The sequence below is a fragment of the Cyrtonyx montezumae genome, unplaced genomic scaffold (assembly GCF_038088225.1).
Source record: "Cyrtonyx montezumae isolate F1298 unplaced genomic scaffold, pur_monq_1.0 scaffold_1, whole genome shotgun sequence".
NCBI lineage: Eukaryota > Metazoa > Chordata > Aves > Galliformes > Odontophoridae > Cyrtonyx > Cyrtonyx montezumae.
The window spans coordinates 25,449,581-25,472,917 of NW_027071825.1; the positions used below are offsets into that span (position 1 = coordinate 25,449,581).

Sequence of the window (23,337 nt, forward strand, 5' to 3'; positions counted from 1 at the left end):
ACGCAGACAAATTCACACGCCAAAGCCTCCCTCCTGGGGCCTGTGTCAGCTTACTTTCTCTAGAGGAAGGCACACATGCAGAAGAGTGGTAGAAGATACTTGCAAGTAACGTGCTGCTGCTGTCTACTGAAGCACCATGCTGAAAGATACAGCGCACACAGAGAGCATTCCACGTGTGGTTTATCTTCTTCTCAAAAGCTGTTTAAAACCCTTCAGATTATCCACTTCACCCCAGCTCCCCTTTCTAAAAACACTGCAGACTGGGAGCGAGCACTACGTGACAGACTCACAGATTTGATTCCCCTGTTTTCGGACGCAGCTTCCGTTAACCAGCAGCATGTTCAGAGCACCAGCTGATAAGATGGGCTGCCTGGAGACGTGAGCTCCATCTCGGGGACAAGTTAGCTCTGCTTTGCTTATACAACAGGCACGTTCCATCCTGAACTCTTCCTTGAGTACATGTTTAGTGGCCATTAGGAGAAGCGAGAGCTCCAACTGCTGGAGCTGGCAAAAGCAGCTGAGAGCTAAAGATTCAATATTTATCTTAGTACAAAATGTGCTGAGGATGACGTGGTTCTGATCCCAGGTGTAGACTCCCCCCTTCAATCCACCACTTCCTGAGAGCAGAAAGGTGAGAACAATCCAAGCAAACCTGGGAGCTTTAGAAGACTTGCCTCTAAACAACGTGACTGCTATTGCACCACTGCGGGTAAGACATGGATGAGAGGAACGTGGAAAGGATATGGCATGAAAATTACTTATAAACTGAAACACAGTACAATTTCTTTACGTAGATTTTAAGCTCAGCTTAATTTAGGCTGAATTTCCCTCCCAGATGGAACAGCTGGAGGTAGCACTCATAGAGAGCATATCAGCACCCACTGACATCGATGATCACAGATGAGAAAGGTCCAGGAGCAGTGCCTTACTGAGAGGAGTCTACAGGGAAACATCAGCAAACAACAGCAACTGAGGGAGGCTCAGACACAGCACACAGCAATAACAGAATGTTGGAAATGCCACTGAAAGCAAAGCCAGAACTCCTGACTTTTCTCTCCCCAGGGTTAAAAGTTAGCTAAATTTCAAGATATTTCATAGCTGGTAACTATGCTTTGAGCTCAGTAAGATCTAAACACATTCAGCTTCAAATAAGTACTGATTTTTGTCTTAAATTAGATTACATGAGGACATTTATATTTATAGACAGAAATTGGCACGTGTAAAATGTTAAGTGAGCTGAGAAATTAGTTCTGATATTTCTTTCCTTAATAAAGAAAATGACATTATTTGCCATCCAAGAGAAAAACAGAATTAAACACATACTTTTTAGTACTGATAATAGGTGAAGTATCTTCTCAGTAAATACAGCAGAAAATTCAAGAATTGAATTCCCAGCTTTTGCACTCTCTCTATGGTTTTATTACTTTCATTATGTCCAAGTAGAGACAAACCAATGAGTTTCCCATTTTATACACTCTGATTCAAGATTCTGCAAGTACACTTCGTCACACTGCCTCACTGAATATTTATCAAAGGCAATTGCTTTTTTACAACTTGATTTTAGGTCTTACAGAAACGTTTCAAGCCCTTTCAGGTCAAAGTTGTTCTGATAAATCTATACAGCAAGCAAACAAAATCTGCATTAGTCCTGCTTCCATGAAACCCAAAAAATCAGTACAATTTCTCTAAGTAAATGCTGACTACTCCATATTCACTTTGGTTTTAATTCTACATTACGTCTACAAAGCAGGCCCAGGCATCAGCTTTGTAACTAGCACTGAGACATCCTATTACACTCCTTTACTGGGCAAACCACGCTGTGGATTGCTAAATCCCAGGCAAAAGGCAGCATTTTGAGAGAATCTATGAATGCATTTGACAAATGCATTTGGAAAGGATGCTACCAGGGAACAGAGAGTTCAAACGTACAGATCAAGTTCAAGGCCAACTTTTTTCACCAATACGATATGCACAATTAAACCTCTCTCCTCTGCTCAAAGCTGAGCCTTGAAGCTAGATGCCAGACTCTCTGTGTATTTTGAGGATCTCACATATATGCAGATAAGCACACTGACCCTGCCCGGTTGGCACGACACCCAGGAAAGCCTCATGAAAGTGAGTGGGAGCACTGGGTGCTGCCTCCCCCATCTGCACTGGATGCTAGTGGCCAGCTCCTTCACGTGGAAAGGCAGAGAGTACGTTTCCTCCATGCTTTTCTTCCCAGCACATCTCACATTTGCATCAAGAGCAAGCTGAGTATAATATGTTCTCGTACTTTTAATGAAAAATAAGATAAAGAATGACATGACAAAAAAAAAATGTAGTTATTGGCTGCAGAACAATCTTCAAAGCAATCTCACAGTAAGAAAAGGAAACAAGCAAGCAGAAAGAAGGACAGCTTTCAACAGCATAGAGAAAAATGCTTCCTGTATCACTGTATCAGCAGCAGTTGTCTACACTGTATTTATAGCCATTCTATAAAATGAAATAAAGATATTTGGAAGTGACTCCGACTGTGATGGTGCCTGAATACACCACGTCCAATGCACAAAATGAAATCCCAGTGGCAATTTTCTACATAAGGAAAAGCTTTATACAGTGATCTGCGTTACTTTTTTCTGCCCAAGTTATGAAAATGCTCCGTAGTCAAAAAACTCAGTAGAAATTGAACAGAACTAGATTAAAAAAGGGGAAAAAAATCAGCTCGTGTTCTAATCAAAGTGCTCGCAGGGGAAGAGCTTTGCTACGTTTCCTCCCCCCCACATAAGGTTCTTTGTAAAATAAAGCTTAAAAAAATATGGTTACATTCAAAAAGCTATATTTTATTGTTATGGCAACTGACGTGCTAAAAATAAAGAAATAAAGTTGTTATGGCAACTAGCATTTTAAAAGGCAGTCAAAAGTAGAATAACCAAACATTCTGCTGGCTTAAAATGTAACGTCTATGACTCAATTTTCAGAAGGAGCTTCAGAGACAAGTAGCTTTCCTTTTTTTGTCTCTGCTCTGGAGCTCACAGTGAGCACAAGCTGCAGAGAGCTCTGCACAGCACAAGCTAGGACCTCGAGAAGCACAGACGTTTTGCCACTGGGACTTCTCTCTGAGGGCAGACAGCCCATCAGCCTTGCAGCACTCCGAGCTGCACGTGGAGTCCCACAGAATCACGCTCTCTGCCACCCAACGCTTGACCTCTTCTGGCAGGCTGACAGTCTGGGTGAGGCTTTATCAAGGATTGCTTTATCAAATAGTATCCTACTAAAACCAACACAGCCCAATATCACTAACATTCAGTTGTCAGATCCAAAGAACTTCCAATGACAGTGTACAACCAGAAGGAATTCTTGCTGCCACAGTATTTGGGCATGTTCACAGAAACCCATGTGAAAGATCACTCTGAATTGGTACAAAAATACTCAAAGTGAAAATGTTCATGGGCTACGGGCAGTAAATAAGACCTACAGGTCTCTCATCTTCGAAATGATCGCTGTGAAACGTATCTAACACCGGCTCATTTCCTTAGAACATCCCATAAGAGCACAAATGAGTAACTACAAATCCCAAATGACTATCTAAAGAAGTCATACATCAATTAAGGTTGAAAAAGGTACCAGGATCCTCTCATGTATCAGGTGCTAGCTTGAATTTAAGCGCTGCGCTCATCACTTACTATTACTGCTTGCTCACTGAGACTTTGGAACAGCAGCTCTCAACAGTCAGTCACAGGAAATACTGCCTGCTTTGACAACTGACTCCTGCAAAGCTATCAGAAGCACTCCATAGAGATACAGGAAAGTTCCTCTCACCTTTAATTTGCCAAAGACCATTCCAAGCCACAACTGCAGCTAGCAGTTCAGATTTTCAAGACAGAGAATCGTTTTTGGATTGAGCCACTGCATTTGGACACGCCAGCCCCTCTCGCACGGTGCAGTGGCAGTTCAGCAGCCAGCTGACACACAAATGGCCTTCTTATTTCCAAGTCAGTCTGAGGCTGTCCCTGTTTGCTTCTGGAGACTAATGTCACTAGTAATTTACATGTGCAATAACAGAAATTAGTCACCCTTATAAACAAGGCATTTAAAATACAATTGCTCTTTCAGTGCAGCCTTCCCATTCCCAGACTGCAGATGCTGAATGGATAACATCACTGAACTCTGCTCAAACTAGCTGCTCCATTACAGCAACGTACACAAAACAGCACTGCCCCTTCTGCTCACCTTCAGACAGCTCCAGCCCTCGAGTATCGTGGCCTCCTGAACACCAGTTACCTGACCTTTCCAGGTGAGCAGGGAATGGTTAGGAAGAAGTCAGCATGCAGAGAACTGCAGACGAAAGACAGCACCATGAGAACACTGAGAAGATCAACATTGTTGGGAACTGGAGAGCTCTGAGGCTGGCCTGGGCTCTGAGCACACTGACAGAGCTGGAGATGGCTGTGTTCAGTGCAGGGGGTAAAACTAGATGACCTTTACAAGTCCCTTCCAACTCAAATGATGCCATAATTCTCACAACTGTCTGCACACACAACTGATCAAAAATGGATCAATGTGAATACCAGCTTGTTAAAAGATAAACTAGGATAGCTATCAATGTTTTACCTATGGAGGGATGTCACAGAGCTTTAGAACTCACTCAGAGGTGTGAAGCGTTCACCAGATCTACAGCTCCTACTGTGTGCTCAAGACACAGCGAGATGCTGAGATATCCCTGCTCCATCCTGCCTAACAAAACACTCTGCATCATCATATATGCCACTGCACATGCAGAGACTATTAGAGCATCAATTTAAGTATCATTTCTTCCAGTAACCATCAGTTAAGCCTCTTCAGGCCATGATACTGCTATTACCACTCTATTTTAAGTGACAAGCAACTACATTCCCCTGCTTTTGCAGATAACAGATTATAAATTCACTCAGGTCCCAACAGAACGCGGCCTCCAAGAGGACAAATGCAAATCTCATTTGCACTGTACCCTTCAGAACAGACGTGTGAATGTCTGTGATTTTTGGAGCTGGAATGTCCTACAGTGCCCCAGGAGTCAGGGTCGTATCCTGAGTGTCAGTGCTCTCCTAAGTGGTTAAGCAAGAAGAGAAACTGCAGGAAAACTCTTCACATGGTAGAATGTTTTACGCTTTTATGCAGGCCCTGAAAAACGATACTGAAATTATTTGATACCTCAAATATCATATATAAAGGTTACAATTCAGGAAACAAGAACTACTAATGGATGCTTTTTTTTTTTTCTGAGAAGAGCTGTCATTAAACATATGAATTTCTTCAGAGACAAAGAGTGAGTGCAGGGTTTTCCCTTCTGTGCACACCAAATTGAAACACTTTCTCCAGATGAGCAATAAATGAATCAAAACTTGACAAATTAAATTCACCTCAGGGACATTTTACTCCTGAATTTCTAACAGAAGTATTAACATTTACTGTGTGACTAGATACCTTGGCACATTCATAATCAAATAAACCTTTTATCTGAAGTCTGAATTTAAATAAAGCTCTTTAAAGAATTAAAACTTCTGTCAATTTCTGCTCTTCAGAGGCAATATTTTCCTATTAATTTCTGGAAAGAATTTTCAGTGCGTATATAATTTGTTATTCCACAACATGGAGAGCCACTAAAATAGTTCAAACAAGGGTTTGAGCAAACAAGTCCAGCAGTAACCAGAACACCACTAATGAAGTAATAATGACCAGTACCAAAGATGATATCAATCAGTGTTTGATCGGATCCTTCCTTAGAAACCACATTAAACTATAAAAACACCACAAATCTGCCTGACACAAAATGAAGAGCCTACGTTTAACAAGTGAATGGGACCAGGCTCCTTCAGCCGTGCTCCGCAACAGCACAAGGGTGAGCTGAACACGAGGAAAAACTTCACTGTGAGGCAATGGAGCACTGCAGCACACAGCCCTGAGAGCTGAAGTCTCCTCCGGAGATGTTCTCAACATCCCTGGATGCTTTTCTGTGCCACCCACTGCAGGGTCGGACTCAATGATACCCCAAAGACCCTTTGAACCCCCACAATCCTGTGTTTCTGTGAAGAATTATGCATTTTTAGCCAACTGAAGTTATTTTTTAAATAACTGATTATCATAATAGCTTTTTTTTTTAATCATCAATAAGCATATACCATTTTCAGTATCCAATCTCTTTAAAAGAGAAGTGAGAAAAATGAGAATGCTTCAATACAGATATAGTTTCAACAAACTGCTGGGAAAAAAAGAAAGAAAGAAAACCACCTGCTTTATATGGCATTCTGGATGCTCTGTATTGGTAAGCTGCCTGCTTGGTAGGCAGAGCTCAGATGACATGGACAGTCCCCACCAAACCAAAGAGAAAACCCACAAGTTGTTCCACTCCAAAAAGAAGCATAAACAAGTTCTCCCACTTCCACTGAGGACCAACAGATGCAGAACTCTGCACACAAATATTTGCCATGAAAATACTCTAATGTTTCAGTCCATTAACCAGTCTGCTGTGGCAGCTGGTGAACAGTCATCTTTTTAATTAGCCTGCCTTATTGATTAATTAGTCTTAGAGCACCAAGCAGTGGAACCCTGCACTGTGCCGCTGAGACAAAAGATGCTCCTCTTCCTCGTGCTAGCTTCATATCCTTTGCTATAGCTGCAAATAACAAGCTGGTTTATTTCCTATTCAAACTAACACAGTATTTTTCTACTTACAGAATTCTCACCATCCACAACTGAACCATTTCAGTGCAACTCTTTCACAGAAATGGCATCAAGGCACCAGTTTTAAAGTCAACTGCATTTCACCCCATTAGAGTAGACACCGTGGCCCATTCCCTCCCAGTCCCATTTTCTACCTGTGCTAACAAACTTGCATTAAAAAAAAGCCAAGCAAACATTACATACAAAGCAAAGCACCATGTACCTTTCTGGTTTTAACATCTTCAGCCATGTCAAAGCATTAACAGATTTCTGCATCAAGTTTACATGAAAGATGATCATTCCTTTGATCCTTTGAGGTCAGTTTGAAGTCAGGAACTAAGACAAAGAGCTTACTGCAGTTAATTCAGCACATGTGCTTAAGCAGATGGGTCACAGAATCCCCACGGCTGGAGAAGACCTCTAAGATCATCCAGTCCAACCATCCACCTATCACCACGTTGCCGTGGAGCAACATGAAACTAGATTTCAGAGGTACTCCTGAAACCAGGCTATTTTCTCTGATCATAGTACGGTGGTTACAGAACAGGAACCCCCATCCACAGCACTGAAAGAAGTTTTTCCCTACAAATCCCAAAGCAAAAAAAAAAAAAAAAGAAATCATCTAAAATACAAAGGCAAAATGTAAATAACAAGGATAAAATACCTGTTCCATTTCAGATGCATCAAGTGTGCTAGAATAAGTTGCCTTATTGCTGCCATCAAGTGACAGCAGATTGCTAACAACCTACACATCACTTCTGACAGGGACACAGTGGGGCACGATGAAGCACCATGTCTGCAGAGGACCACTACCAGCCACATCAGCTGCAAATGGGGTGAACTGAGGCTTTGTCACTGGTTAACTTACAGAAATTCCAAATATATCTTACCATGGAAAAAGTCCACCTGAACATCTCCAGAGGGAATGGGAAGGTGAACAAGAACTACTATATGCAGGAGAAAACCTCGGTGAGCGAAGCAACCTTCACTCGTGTGTTTGTTCTACTCATCTCCACTGAACAAATGGATCTGAAACACTTCTACAGGAAGTACCAATATTATCCCTTCATCATCATCATATAAGCAGAGTGTTCTGAATTATCTGCCTTTGTTTTTTCCTTAATGTACGGAGAGAAATGCACATCTCTCTCTGCTAGTGTATGTCTTCTTTCCCCTTCTGTACAGTGCCATATGCAGCAGGGTCAAAAACCTGTGGCTCATATGTCATAGAAGTAACTGCAGTGATTTTTTACTGTCATACAGCACAGATTTACATATATGTCAGAAATGAAACAGCTGCCAAATCACAACTCCCACTCTCTAAAATTGAATGTAAGTCCTGCTATTGTGCTCCAGTCAAGATCTCAGAGAGGCTCACAGCAATCACCAAGCTGGAACTCAGCAGGAGATGTAAGACAGAGCAAGCGTGGCTTGTCAGTAAGGAAGTAAAGCTCAGAGCAGAAGTGCTTCTCCCTCCTGCCCTCCCAGAGCTGCAGCCCCAGCCAGAGATGGGATGTGTGTCACCGCGTGAAGGCTCTGGGATCAGAAATACAGTTCACTAGATGGTTCTCAAGAGCCTGCAGAGCTCCAGGACAGAGGATGACAGGACTTGCCTTTTTGAGACAGTAAGGACAGCACTGATCTTTCTAACTAGGTCAGACATTTTCCCTTCTGTGCTGAACTGAAAAGCTAAAACAAAACCCAAATTGTTCACCCTCCTACAGAAAAACAAAACACAGGTAACAGAAAGAGCATGTCTGCACCGCAATCTCTTTAGTACATTTTAATATTGAGATTGTGCTACCATTCACTAGGGACACATTTTCAACCTGCCAACTACTCTCCTTCCCCAGCAAGCAGCTTCCCAGGGCTTACCCAATAGTTTCAAAGCTCCAGCATTTAAGATATTTCTCTCTCATGCCCTGAAGATGCAGCCATACATCATACATACCAGATGCACAATACTGGTAACTCTTAGCTACCAGTTCAACATTGAACCCATGACAGCAAAATGACAGTCTTCAAGACTTTTACCTAGGCCTCTTAAAATTTGCTTCAGAAAAGAATTCTGTACATCTCCTATATCTAATGTGCTTTTATAGTCAAGAAATATATTGAAGAAAACTGGCCAGCATTCCTTATATTACCAGGAAGTAATGGCTGATGCTAAATTGATGACCACAGCACTCCATACTGTTCTCCTACACAGTGACACCGTTCAGCCACGTTATTTTAATCACCAGGCAAAGAAAAGTAGACTTGAACTCGAATCAGACTTACTTCCTTACAAATCTCCATGCAAGTAGATTTTTCCTTTGATTTCCAGGTGTTCTCACTCTCCCTAGAAATATGCACAGGGATGCACGTGCTTTCAGAAAAGACTCAAGTAGTTGAGGAGACAATGAAACTGTACGGATATATGCACAAGTGGAAAGAAACAAAGTGCAGGCCATGTATTTGATGGGAAGAGAAGTTAATTATGGGAGAAGTAACATATATGTTCATATATTGGGACAGCAATAAGCAAAATGTAGATAAATAAAAACAGTTCTGCTTTGTCATACAGAAGTGAACAGTGAGTAATACTGAAAGTACAAACCTGTTTAACACACATCTGATAACATAAGACACTGCTACCAGAAAGCTTTCAGCAGGATTCAGAGAAGAACGTACACATGCCAACACATCAGTGGGTAACCCACTTTACAAGCACACAAAACTGAAACCGTTTCTCTCCAGATATATTATAGAAAGTTCCTAAAAAGAAGTCTGACAAGCTTTTCTGTTGCATCCAACTAACGATGGACCTTATCTTTGGTTTGGCACAGTAGCCCTCCCATTCATTTCTTTCCATGAACCCTTACATCCAAGGTATGCTGGATGATGTTATCATCAGTAGCTATACGCTGACGGACTACAGAAGTTAATGATTTCAGACTAGAAGAGATTTGTTTCAGAAGCAAACAGAATTTCCACAAATGCTTCAGCAAATTATGTTATAATCCACACCAGTGTACACAGTACCTGTCTAATCTTCCAAAATACACACCACCAAAATACTCTTACCATGAAAAGGCCGAATGTGGCAAGGTATTTTTAAGGCATGAGAGTGCAGCTTCAAGATCAGGTTTGTATTTTAGAAGTTCTCCACTCCCTCCCCCACAGTGAAACAAACATCTCTGCCACTTTTGGAAAGCAAACAGAAAAATAACGGAGGTGGTTTTGATGCTACATACAGCTGACAGATGTCCTGCGAATGGTTTCCAAGGAAAACACAACCCAACCACTGCTTCATAAAGAATTTACACCAACAAAACTTCATTTACTGGTAAAGGAAAAAGAAGTCAATGGCAGATCTCACTCTGGGGGTGGTTCTTGAGCTTTATGACAAAGCTGGCAGGTCAGACGAACGGGACAAGCATCAAAAAGACGTCACAACATCATGAGAGGAAGCAGTCACTAACAACCTCTACCCCAGAACTTCTGTATGGACAGATGATCCATTCCCTATATAATAAACCAGACATTTTCTCTGATCAACATATAAAAGTATGTTCACCTGTTTGTGCCACTGTGGCCATTTTTGATACCACTTTTTGTCCTCAGAGTGCACGAGCACCCCGCAGAGAATTGCAGAGTCACAAAAAGTGAATGTACTCATGCACAAAGTTTTTGCCAGCATAACCCACCTTCAGACTACAGCTACAAGCAGCCTGGGACACACCACAGACAATTTCAAGCGTTTATGAACTGCACTGGCATCATTAGCATGCAGAACAGAAAGAGATTCCTGACATAGTCCTCCTCCCAAACCATCTGTACCACAAGGAGACTGGCCTCCTCTCAGGGAAAATATTTCCAGATTTCTTCTTTAAAGGACAAAGCAATAATCCCTATTTCTAATGAAAAAGCAGGAAATAAAGATATAAACAGAAACTGCTGAAGAACAAAGCCACGAATTTAAAAAGCAAACACCTAGACAAGAAGCTGATGTGCTTATTATCATCACAGCAAGTGAGCAGAAAACTAAATGTCAAGTATTACCATAGGTATAGGTCAGCAGTTTCTACTGTTAATGTCATTCAGCAGGTACCCACAGCAGGAGGTAAAGTCACCATCACAACTTCAGTTGCTTCAAACGAGCCAAACCGCTCCACTCTTCTGCTGTTTCACCGCTGAACAGAACTGCTGTTCTGTGAAATTCGTTTTAACTCCTCCAGAATAGGAAAACAAATCCCTTACCATTGTGATGAGGATTCTGTATCTATCCAGCATTGCCTCGTTGTCGTGGCATCCTGCCAGCAGCTGCCAAACCTCTGCCCTCAGCGCCTCGGGAACTCCTCTTTTCACCAGCGTGGACAGCCCGTTGGGTCTCACCACAAGGTTACTGTGCCTAGGGAACAGACAACCATTCACCTGTTAGTGAGGAAGCAAGGCAGAAAGAGATGAAGTTTTCCAATACTGAACTAAGACTCATCAGCAATATGACTCGTGGAAGAATATAAGCTAGTGTTCATCAGATGGGAAGTGAGGATTTACAGTAAGAATGGCAAAACACAGCGATTTCCAAAGTTATTCCAGGGAGGATTAGACATGATGATGAGAACTGGAATGAGCAATTGCAGAAATTGAAGCAGACTGGTCAACGTGAAAGAAACTGAAACAACCACGCTGTGTGTGCAGCGTGTACGTTGAGCATAAGTTCCCTGCATAGGGAATGACGCTTTGGAAACTATCAGAAGTACTGACGCAAAGATTTACAGTTCTGCTCTTCACAGCACAGCACAGAGATGGGGTATTTTTCCCAGCCAAGCCCGTGCCTTCAGGGCCAAGCGAGCCGGCACGTCGCAGACATTTCAAAGTCCTTTCTGAGATAATGGTGTTTACTGCTGCAGATTAAACCTCCGTTTGATTTATTATGACAATTTCATAACAATGCAGCACGAGGGCTGTGTGAATCGAGCTATTCTTCCGAAGGCACGGAGCGCTGGCAGGAATTTGCTTTGTTACTGCTTTGAGCGTTGTTATGTTTTCTACTGGCAGGAGAATGCCGAGAGTGGCAGTTTAGCCAACTGCTATTAAATAAAATAACCCACAATCTGACCCTCAATTTTATATAAATGTTTGGAGTATTCATTCTCCGAAGCAGCTCGTTAAGATGTGAACACTTTTCCGCTGCTGTTTCCATTTAACAGCTGCTCTACACAATGCTCTTTGTCCTGTACTCAGAGGATGGGATCCATGATACCCCCGTGTTCTCAAATCACTGTGACACTGGGGAGGGGCTGCGAGGCATGCATGACTTATTATGCAAAATGCTTTATTATTTTAGAAACAGTGATTAATTTTAAGCACGCAGGGCAACGGAAGTCACTTCAAACTTCATTATTCAGTCAGCCAAAATGAAGGCCCTGCTCTCTTTTTGGGTATATTTTGGGTATATTTTGATGCAAGGCACATCAGTAATGCCATGATAAGAAGAACCTTGAAAACAAAGACAATATTCACAGATCTACTGAAAGAACTGCACGTTCTAAATAGCTACAGAATGATGAAACATACGTTCAGGTATAAGTACAGTAGAAACTTGAAATGCAAGTTCCACAGTACAAACCACTCATTGCACACTTCATATCAGGTGAACTTGGTTACTAAGTGGATTTGCATTATATAAGAAACATAAAGCCTTTGCTAGTGAGTCAGCAAGTAGATAAAACCAACAGCTAAAAAGGAACATTCCCATGTAAACGTTACAGGGGTGTGCTCGGTCACACTACAAATAACTTCCAGCAGCACTAATGGAAGTGCTCCTTCCATGTCACAATACCTCACTCTCATCATACAATCAAGAACTGAGCATGCCACAGTACTTCATTTCACTGCAGCTGACGTGCATTTAGATAGCTTTACAGCTGCAGCAGCACTTCAGTAACAACAGTGCATGCAGTACAGACTAACGTGAATAAGCACTCTCTGAGCATCAGCCTGGGAAAGGATCAGCAATCCTCTCTGAGATCTGCATGATAAACAAAATTGCAGTAAACAAAACTGCATTTTCTCCCCCCCAACACAAAGGGCCAGAGATGTTACACTGCTAGACGTGCTCTGACACCTGGCTGGTGAGAAAAAGCTCTGCACACAGGCCTGCCTTACCCCAGCCTTGGTGTGTAAATTTCACACGTGGGTCATTCATAGCTGCAGATATGTTTAATGTGTTCCAGCCCTCATTCTCCTGTGCAAAGTTCAAAGGTATTGTTTGAAAACATGTCAGCAACCACAAGCCGTGTTCCAAGTTAGAAAAACAGGTATTTCTGATTAAAGACTACTTCTGACCATAACCCCCTCAAATATATATCTCTCCCAGTTTGAGCTGAGGATGGAGTGAAGAACACACTTTGCAAAATAAATCAGCAGCAGTCCACTACCTTCCAAGTGCTTCCTGCATCTCTTGTGCAATTATTCTTGCTCCTTGCTCTGTGGTACCTTTGAAGGAGACAGTTGGAGCAGTGTTTCTGCTGAGTCAGTGCACGAGGCCACAATGACATTTCAATTAAGTGACAGGAAGTATTTAAAATGCAAGGAGTTTTTCATCTAAAAGGCAAATGGGCAGACCAGTTCTGAGTGGAAACGTTAATTATTTCTTTATGCTTTCCACAAGCACAGAGATATTCCCTTAGCACTGCCTATTAAAACACTGGGTGGATTTTATTTTCACCCATTCTATGTTTTCAAATTGTTAACTTTTTTTCATGTTACTCTTTCCAGGTTTTGTTCTTCAAATGTAATTTCAAGAAACCACATATTTTATGTATTCAAATTCATCTCGAAAGGGAACATTGTATGAGACACCACTATAGAAAATGCTTGCTGCTGCTAGGCCTCAGGCTGACTGGGACATCTCAACTCCCATCCCATATTTAACTCACTTCAGCTGGGATGTCTGACTACCAAATGATCCTCAGAGTTGAGTGGCTCACTGGTTTCATGGAGCCAGATGTAAGATTTTAAACCATTTCAGAATTCTTTCTTCTGGATGACTTTTAGAACAAGCCTTGGATTGTCCTAAATAGCTCCAGAGCAGACCTGCTCCCAGCCATCCCAGAGGAGGAAGATGCATTTGTGCGTAGGGATCAAACAACTTCCACATGTTTCTTCATTTTCTTCATCACTCAAAATGTGGTGAGAATTAATTAAAAACAAAGCAGGAAGGAGGGGTCCTGCTGAGAACCCTGTGGTGTCTCATTCGAGGTAACCTTTCCACAAGGTGTCCATTACAGGTAAGATCTGGAAGAAAGGCTTGATTCTTCTCCAGAACAACAAGGTGGTCAAGTAAAGAGGGAAAGCGTCTTAATAAAACCTTAAAGCTTTTTTCGGCTCCTTATGGAGTTGGGAAGAACCAACTGAGTCAATTCTGGGTTAGGAACCTCTGACTGTATTTGACCTAGAGGGTATGAGCTATTACCTACAAAGACAAAACCAAGCAAGCAGTTCTGACACGTGCTAACAGCATAAGGTCTTGCAGAAACAGCAAATGTACCAACTTTTTCTCTCTTGGCAAAGCATACACTGGTGCTGAAGCACTTAAACCACAGAAATAATGCTGCTCTAGGCTTACAAATCATCTTGCTCTTCACCAGATACAGTTTATCATGAGGGTCACAGTCTTCCCAGAATTTCTTGTGCTAACACATAGCAAGTGAAAGAAGAATAGGAAGAACCTTTCTAAGCAATTCAATAAAATGTACATCAGTCACAGCTGGCTCTCCTGTAAAACAAAGATTTTCAAGCTTTCTGCACAAGAACATACAAGTCTCAAAAACAAAGAAAAAATAATGCTTAAAGTCTAAATTTATATATATATATATAAAAGAAGCATTACCATCTCCCTAGTAATTCTCCCCAGGAATACAAAATCTTCTCAGGACAATCCTTTGACACATCACCAGTGCCACTGGAGAGTTCATTATCACTCTCTGCAAAATAAAAACAAAGACACAAACAAGAAAACAAAAGCATGCACAGATTTACCAAAAAAGAATGGACATTAAGGATGCATACACAAACGTGTCAAGACAAATTCTTCTCACTTATCAGCTTTGAAACAAAAAAGAGACGTAGATAGCATTAGTGGAACCGTAAAGAATGCTTGGTGGATTTGACAAAGTAAATGTATTAGTAAAGTCACCATAAAGTTTAAAAGGAAAGGCTACAGAGGAATCGACAGAGCTGTGATGAGAAAAAGGGCTGAGATGCAGAAGAGCACTACACGAGGAAAGATTCAAGGTGGTCTACTCTCCATTCAATGACACTTCACAACGTAAAATTATCTAAATCACATCCACTCCAAACTTGAGATAGAAAGGACTCTTGCAAAACGCAGCTGATAACACTACTCCATGACACTCCATCCTTCACGTGGCATTCTGCTCTCATGTGGCACAGTGCTCTCCAAAAACCCACTTGGAGCAATGGGATTAGGGTTTTTTTTTGATGAAATGAGCTCAGGGAAGTGCAGTAAAGGTGACACTGCGACATTAAAGGTCACATGGTAAAGAACAGAATGCTTCCAATGGGAAAGCGATGCATCAGAACAAATGACTTGTGGAGGAATGTGTGTCATTATATATGACTAACACACAGAGGAGGCAGCACGAGCTTTGGATAGCAGGCTCCAGCAGGCAGGAACAACCCCGTTCTGCAGTGCCTTGGAAGCAGCTGTTCAGTGTAAGAGGAACAGGAACTTTTTAGAACAGCTCCTGATGTGACTGTGGCTTTGCAGTTATTCTGGGCTTTTGTTTTACCTGCAGAAAACACCACTTACACGAGCATGATTTTGACAACACCAAGTGTTAACAGGTCTGCAGTTCTCAGCTAATAACAGTCTGAAAAGAGGCAGTGAAACAGCCCCAGTACCCTCAGAGGCCTCAGACTACGGACAGCTCGGGTGTGCCAGTGCCTGGGCTATCTCAAGGAGCTGTGCCTTCATCCTTGCAATGCCACCTTTCTTACACATTTCTGTTGTTTACTCCTAGCAATTGCCAAGTGCTGGGAATGCACTGCACGTGTCAGTAATGGAAACACCATCAGGTTTTGAATTTGATAACAAAACCTGAGGACAAAAGGTAACAGTGTACTTCAAGGACAATAGCAGCAAAAAAACCACTGTGCTGAAAGAATAAGAAAGTATGACAAATGTTCTCTTTCTTTTTGAATTCCAAGGCAAAGTTTTTAAATATAGGTTGGTTTTATGTTCTGGAACCAGTAGGGCTGCTTGTATTTCACATCCGATGATGGGCCTGGTGCTGCAGGACTGCTCTCCATGCACAGGAGCACATCTCACGGAGCACATAAACTGCTTTTTCATACTTTGTATTTAGCCCAAGATTAGTAGCTTCCCACCTCACATGCAACCTGGTCTAGGGAGTTGCTTTGGCAGGGAGGTTGGGCTAGATGATCTCTAGGGGTCCCTTCCAAGACCTACAGTTCTGTGATTCTGTGGTACAAGAAGGGAAAACAAGCACCATAAAAGGATTAGGAGCTTTCTGTCCAAAGGATTCACAGACCTCTGCATACATTCACCACAGTTAGAGATGGGAACACGAGGATCTAAAAATGAAGAAATAAGCAGAAGTCTCATTTTAAGTAAATCACCAAACTCTAACCAGATTAAAGCATTTTAAAAAAGGTACACTTCATACTTCCAGGCTGTTACATGATCCAAGCACGAGCTTGCCAAGGAATACTAACACCAGCCCATGCAGAAACAAAAGCCTCCTTTCCTCACCAGGCCAGCATGGTACGTAAGATTCTTCGAGTCCCTACGGAGATCAGTGTTACCTAGCTAAGTATTCCAATAGGATGGATCACAAAGCTACAGTGCTTCAGCCCTGAAATTTCTTTCATCTGGAAGGCTTCACAGTAGTTGGAATGTATTATTCAGTTATATGTCAGAAAATCACAGGCCTTAATTAGAAATGCCATATGCTCCCTTTCAAAAGACACTAACGTCAAATTTCAAAATAGAACAGGGCAAAGGGTGAAGAATAAACAGCTTTAAAAATCTCTGCTTTGTTTCCATTCTGAAGACTTTTCACATACTCTGATCTGTGCCATCACTTAGGTATAAATTAAGGAAAAAAGAAAAGAAAATGGATCTTGGGAGGAATATTTAGCTGAACAAATTCTTCCCTGAAGCGTGCTTTTTCCTACAAGCCAGCAGCATCAGCCAGAGCATAGCTTTATCCTGCCTGATTCTGCAGGGAACACAACAGAACCTTTCCTCTGGATATACCATGTATTTTTCTCTTATTTAGATGCCCTGACCTCTCAAAAGCTCTCAGCTGCAAAACTGAATGCACGTTTCACTAGAACAGGAGTCCAAGAATCAGCAAGGAAGCAAATCTGAGTGGCTGGGTTGTGAATGTGTGTAACACACAGATTGCCCAGAGGATACTTACAGATAATAACAAGTCTCTCTTTCTAATGCATTATGCATTCTTACTTTGTGGATGGACAGCCCACAACACAGTTGCCAAAATTCCAAGTTTTGCTTTACTGCAAGCCTGAAGGATCGCACTTGCACTGCCAGCATCACTCTGCATGGCTGCAGCACAGAGTCAGGGAGCACCTTGGGCTGGAAGAGACCTCTGGATACCAGATCTCAGGTCTGTTGTTCTGGTCATAAGTCATGACACTTAAGAGCACTGATCCCAGTACCAATTCCAGAAATACACAACTTGCTGGCTGCCAGCTGGACTCTGCACCACTGATCAATTCTTTCAAACCCAGCAGTATTTCAGGCAACTTTTTCAACCACATCTGTTTTTCACTTGTCTAGTTCCTGTCTCATCAGTTTAATGATAAGAACACTGAGTAGCACCGTGGTGGAGTGCTTGCTGAAATCAAGGTGTGCAGCACCCACTGCCCACCCCTCATCCTCAGTGCTGGTCACCTTGATGCAGGCAATGCGAATTTGCTGCTCCTAATCACCTTGCTGTGTCATTACAAGAAACTTTTGGGAGAACTTCCTCCACTGCCATCCCACAGACTGAGGCTAAACTGGTCAGCCCGTGGTTACTTGGACCAACTATAACTTTTCTCCATTTTTTTCTCTAAGAACGTACTCCATCTGTAGGAGTGCTCATAGGAAAGACCTTCTACCACTCTGTGAAAAATAAAGTTGGGCTCTTTATTCTTGCTAACTAATACTTTGGAAAATGTTTCCTGATGCATCCTGCCTTCCACACAGCAGAGGTGCTTCTGTGGATTAAGTGTGAACAGCCTGCTTTTATCCATGTTTGAAACAAACATTATAGATACAGACAGAACTAACTTCTAAGGATGCAGCTCTGTTCTCCCTGAAAGAAGCCTATTAGGTTACCTGAAATACGGCAGTGCCTTAGAAGTCAGGCTAATATGTTGACAAGAAATGCAAATAAATTAGAAAACTGCAGTGTTGATAGCAAGAGTTCAGCATACAAGCAAATAAGCACAGTGTGAAGTGAGTGAAAATGCATGAATACAACAGAAAAAAAAAACAAACAGGTGGGGTGTGAAGGAGAAAAGAGGATTTTTAATGAGTTTTAATTGAGAAGCTGTTACAAGTGAAATAAAGAGTAGGTGGAAGTGGAAAATAATATGGTTGGAGCAGCCTGAGCAGGGCAGCCTGTAGGAGAAGGAAATTAGGTTGTGAGGATAGGTGGGAATAGAGTCGGAATAATTCAAGAATGAAAAGTTTGATCACTACGTAGGAGAAGAACAGAAATGAAGGGGGAGCTGAGGCTGGCAGCATAGCATCAGGGCAACCAGAAAGAGACGTTAATGGAATCATTGCGTACATGAGAAATGAACGAAGATCACGAGAAAGAAAGGCCACCAAAAAAAGCACGTTTCCATTTATCAGGTAAAAGGAATTATATGGAGCACCAGCTATAGTTTTGCCAGGAAAGATAAGAGTGAAACAAAGTTTAAGTCACAGAATTGATTCTAGTATTAAAGTAAGGCAGATTTTCAGAAAGACTCAACTTATCAGTGTGCTACAAAATATTCTGATGAAGGCAAAAAGCCACAAAACACCTAAATGATGTATTAAAGAAATGATGATCCTCAGAAAGTTTGCTACAGGAAATTAAGCAAATACAGCACATTTCCTTACAGGGAAAACCATTGATCAGCACCAGAAAAGAAGGAATTAGAACATAAATGAAGCAAACCTGCACTGAGTTCTGTTCACAGCAGAGTTCTGTTAGTATTTAAGTAACCTAACAGTCTTAAAGATTAACTTTGCAGCTGCTGAAGTACACAGAGAGCAAAAACAAAAATTGAAGCCTACATCTGATAAGCACTGAAAGAAGGAGGAAGAATTCATGCTTGTTTTTTTTACTGCCAGTCACATTCAGACTGCCTACAAGAACAGCAGTATGTAACACACCACGTGAGGTATCTCTCAGCACCTACAGCTCCACTCTGGAACAACCCCATTGGTGCAGTGAGAAATGACCAGTCATATATATATATATATATATATATATATATATTAAAAATTCACAACAGTAAATGTCAACTCTTCACCCAGGCCTGAGTGTAGAAGTGTGCAAAGGGAAGATTTTACCATCCTGTAGCAGATGTCCTATAGACATCTCTATATTTGATGTAAAAGTGCCTAAAGCTGAACAAGAGTGGAGGAAATTAGTGCTTCAGTTCAGTAGTTTTGCTCCCACACAGATGACAAAGCCAACTCAGCGCTGCTCAGAGGAGGTATTCTTGTAAATATAAACATCTTCCACGTGTACTGTGCTGTCTGAAAACTGACATCTTTGAGAACATGCAAGAAAAAAGTCAAGCTTGAGATGCTGTCACAGTTCTAAGACAAGGCAACTCACAATTCAGTGTACAAAGCGATCACGTCCCATCTAGCACAATGACTTTAACAACATAAGTTAACTCGTAAGACACAACAACCCAAGACTGTGGATAGGGCAGTCCATAAAATGGCATTGAGACTGGTTTGTTTTCATTTGGAAGTTATAGATGCACATTTCTTCGTGTTTTAAGAATCTCTGATGGAACATCAAGCAAAGCTACCTAGCACCTGTCAATAGGTGCTCAATAAATGGAGGATTTGTTAAATTCCACTTCATTTGTATGGCATCAACAAAAATACTCCAAAAACAGATTTAACGTGTTTTGTTTAGGACCCAGCATCATTACCCTGCACTGGGCTAATGTAAGTAACATTTCCTATGAATTATAGAGTTATTTTTAATATGGATAAAAATGTAGAGTTGATTATTTCCACAGTCCTAATGTCATTCATCATTCAGTCGCACTCATTTGTTCTCATTCTCCCTGATCATAAGCCCCTGTTTTATCACAAGATACTCACCAGCTCTACTAACTCCTAAAATACCACCTCCTCTACTCTTCTGCTTTTCAAGTTCCTGAGAACATCCTCTAACCACTCACAACATTTGACCCAACGTCTTAATTTAGTCTCAATGATTATCTCTGATCCTTCAGCACTGCCCACTCCTCAACCACTCTACCCATCCGGTCTTGCCATGCTGTCCAGAAAACATTACTACCTCAGATTTCTTTGAAGCTTTCAGAGCCCTCCATCTTTCATCTTCACTGTCAAATTTCACCATCTCCACACTCAATTTCCATATCTCATACATTAATTTCCTCTATTGTATAATATTTCTCTTTGTACTTTGAGATAAGGCAGTGAGAGCAGAGAGAAAGCATTACTCCATGACGTTTGTTATTTCTTCTCTTCTGCTGCCCTTTCCTACTCCTACAGCTTGATATTTACATATAATTTCTCCTTATTAAAAGCCAATTATTAAACTCTAAACACATTTTACTAGGATTCTTGCTGGTATTGCGATGCCAACTGGATCCCAGCTGTCAGAAAAGAAGCATCTCTGAACATCAAGAAATCTACTGTTGCAGTAAATAAAACCCACAAACATTACTGCATTCCTGAAGTCCTTTCAGACTGTTCTACTATCTCATCCCCAGACTTCTTTCCGGAGACTTGGTAGGCATGTTAACTTCTACCTTACATGAATTACCTGTTTTGGAACGTGTGCTAAGTACCCTGTGTTTACTCTGCATCTATGGATAGCTCGGGAGAAGAGTTAGTAACCAGGCACTTGAGACCGCATAAAACCTAAGCAAAAAAGTCTTCAGCTTACTTACAGCCAGTTTAAAGACCCTGGAAACACACAGCATTTTGTGGTACTTAACACAACTATTTATGATGGTTCTTAACCTTCTAACAGCATTCTAATTTAAGACAAAACCCAAATAGTTGTCTCGTGTTCTCCTGCAAAGTTAAGATTATTTTAACAAGAAAAAAATTATGAGTCAAAGAACGGTCACAGGATTTCATCTATCATCTAAAGCAAGCACTACTGCTAAAAGAAGCCAACTTATTCTTCCCCTTGCATTTGTTCTCCTCGCAAATCCTCCTGCCAGAAACAAGTTTTCTCCAGTGCTCAGGCTCACACAAAACTGAGGAGACCATTTCCAGCAGCAGCACTCTGCACATTCTACCAGGTCATACTCCCAAGTTCATGTTAGCGATGTAGTTTTCTGCTTAAGGATGAAAACTGATCCTTAAATCTATTTTATTTGAAACTTTTCTGGAAAGTAAGAACTCTCATGATATATCTGATTCTTTTGAGTTTAAACCTGAATTTAAAGAAAATTTCTTACCAAGGAGAATACTTCAGGTTCTAAATTTTGACAAGGAAACATTAATATTAATTAGTATTTTTTTTAAAACGTTATCTCCAGAGCAGTGAACCTTAGATGACAGGGTCGCCAGAAATATCTATTACAGTATTAATAATTAAAAAAAAAAAAAAGAAGTTGACCTGAAAGATCTCTAAGTAGCTATTTCACAATCTTGGCATATATTAGTTTTCAAGTGAAAAGCTATATGAAGAAAGAATATTAAAAAATAAAAAATAAAAGCTAAGAATAACATATATGGGAAATGTGTGGCCTTCCATTAAAATAAAAAGAACAAGAATATAGAAGAAATGCCTTCTTATGAAGATCATCTTTATTCATATACTCACAACATAAGACATCTCACCAACTGTGTGTATGGAGTACATAGGAAACAGGTAAGTTACAAATGGGTCATGCATTCTTGCAGCGTTATACAAATGAAACTTGCATGTAGTGTTTCTAAACTAAGTCATGTTCTGTATGAATGCAGTATATACTTTTCAATATCTATATAAAAAAGTGATAATGTTCAGTATCTGTAAGTGGGTACACCAGCCTCTGGTCTATCTAATATTCTTTATAATGCACACTTGCCACAGGAGCAAGCAGAAAAAAAGTCTACATGGCCAGAGAGCCTTAACATTAGAGAAAAGAAAAAGCTTTCTTCCAAGGCTAAGACACTGTAAACTCAAGGTTTTTTTCCATCATCATAATTAGTACCCTGAAAAGAAAAAGAAAGAAAAAGAATGAAGAGATTTATTTAGAACAACTGGCAGTGACTCATTTAACCTGCATATCCACTAGGATAGATAACTTTAAGCAGATAGCTCTAAATGCAGTTTCCATGAGAACAGAGCCACATCATGGTATTTTTAATGTCTTCCCTTAGGACGTAATCCACATTTATAACACGGAAACTAGCATTAGGAAGCTAAACCAAAGTTAAACTTCAGCTCACGCCTCATATGAACTCACACCCTACAATAAAATATAGCTGTTCTAAATAGTACCAAGAGGACAGTAGCCACATTATTACTAATTGAACTACATTCATCAAATTCTACAAGAGCACTTTCACTTTTCTTTCTGAGAAGTAACAAGGAGGGGAAAAAAAAAAATCAAGTAATTTTGAAAGCTGTCCTATCAAACAAGCTCCAGAAAACATTCTGACTACCACAGCACAAACATCCAGCAAGGAAGAGAATACCCATGAACGTTGAGCTGAAGCTACACTGAACCACAAGACCCGAAGGTCAACCTGAAATAATTCCTGCTATAAACAGTAAGGCATTCCCAAGTAACAATTTGATACTGAAGTTAAATTCGAGATAATGTTAATTGACTTTTTACAATTGACAGTGGAATGACAGTGATAGCCACCACTCATCCTGCTCCCATCCTGCCCAATCCAGCTAAGATCAGTTAGCTATGTTTTTTAAGCATGGTGTCACCTGGGATTTGGATTTTTTTGTTTGTAAACAGAAGGGAGTAAACATGTCTGCCTGCTCCTATGTTAATCACAGGGTTCTGATTCCCACTGAATGAACTGATAATCCAACTATTTACAAATATAAATCAAGAAGGAAATTTTTCCACTGCAATAAGCACAACTTTTTACACTACTGACAAAACAGTGCCAGAAATCTCAAGAGTAACTTGGTAAAACTGTCAAGTTCTGGAAGGTTGGATATCCACATGAAAAAAGGCCTGTTGAGAGCCTGTTCTGAAGGCTATGAGCCAACCTTCAGGTACAAAGGGATTACAGCAGGCCAAGGGCCTCCAAAAACAAGAGAAAGACTCTAAGGAACATTAGCTTTGGAAGAGGAAGGTGAATACTCTGTGTCCATCGACAGCAGCAAGCCACAATGCACTCACCAACTAAACCTACAGGTGTTTTAATTTGTAAGTGCAAGA

The 23,337-nt window shown here is 41.0% G+C and overlaps 1 protein-coding gene across 3 annotated transcripts in view; it reads right to left on the reverse strand.

The window, feature by feature from the left end:
• RABGAP1L (RAB GTPase activating protein 1 like) overlaps window positions 1-23,337 on the reverse strand; it is a 181,601-nt gene that overhangs the window by 128,615 nt on the left and 29,649 nt on the right. For all 3 annotated transcript variants that reach the window (XM_065745323.1, XM_065745316.1, XM_065745333.1), the window contains exons 12-13: window positions 14,561-14,654; window positions 10,924-11,074 (exon numbers count right to left, since the gene is read on the reverse strand). In XM_065745323.1, coding sequence (XP_065601395.1) covers window positions 10,924-11,074; window positions 14,561-14,654 — 245 coding nt within the window. The remainder of the gene's footprint in view (window positions 1-10,923; window positions 11,075-14,560; window positions 14,655-23,337) is intronic.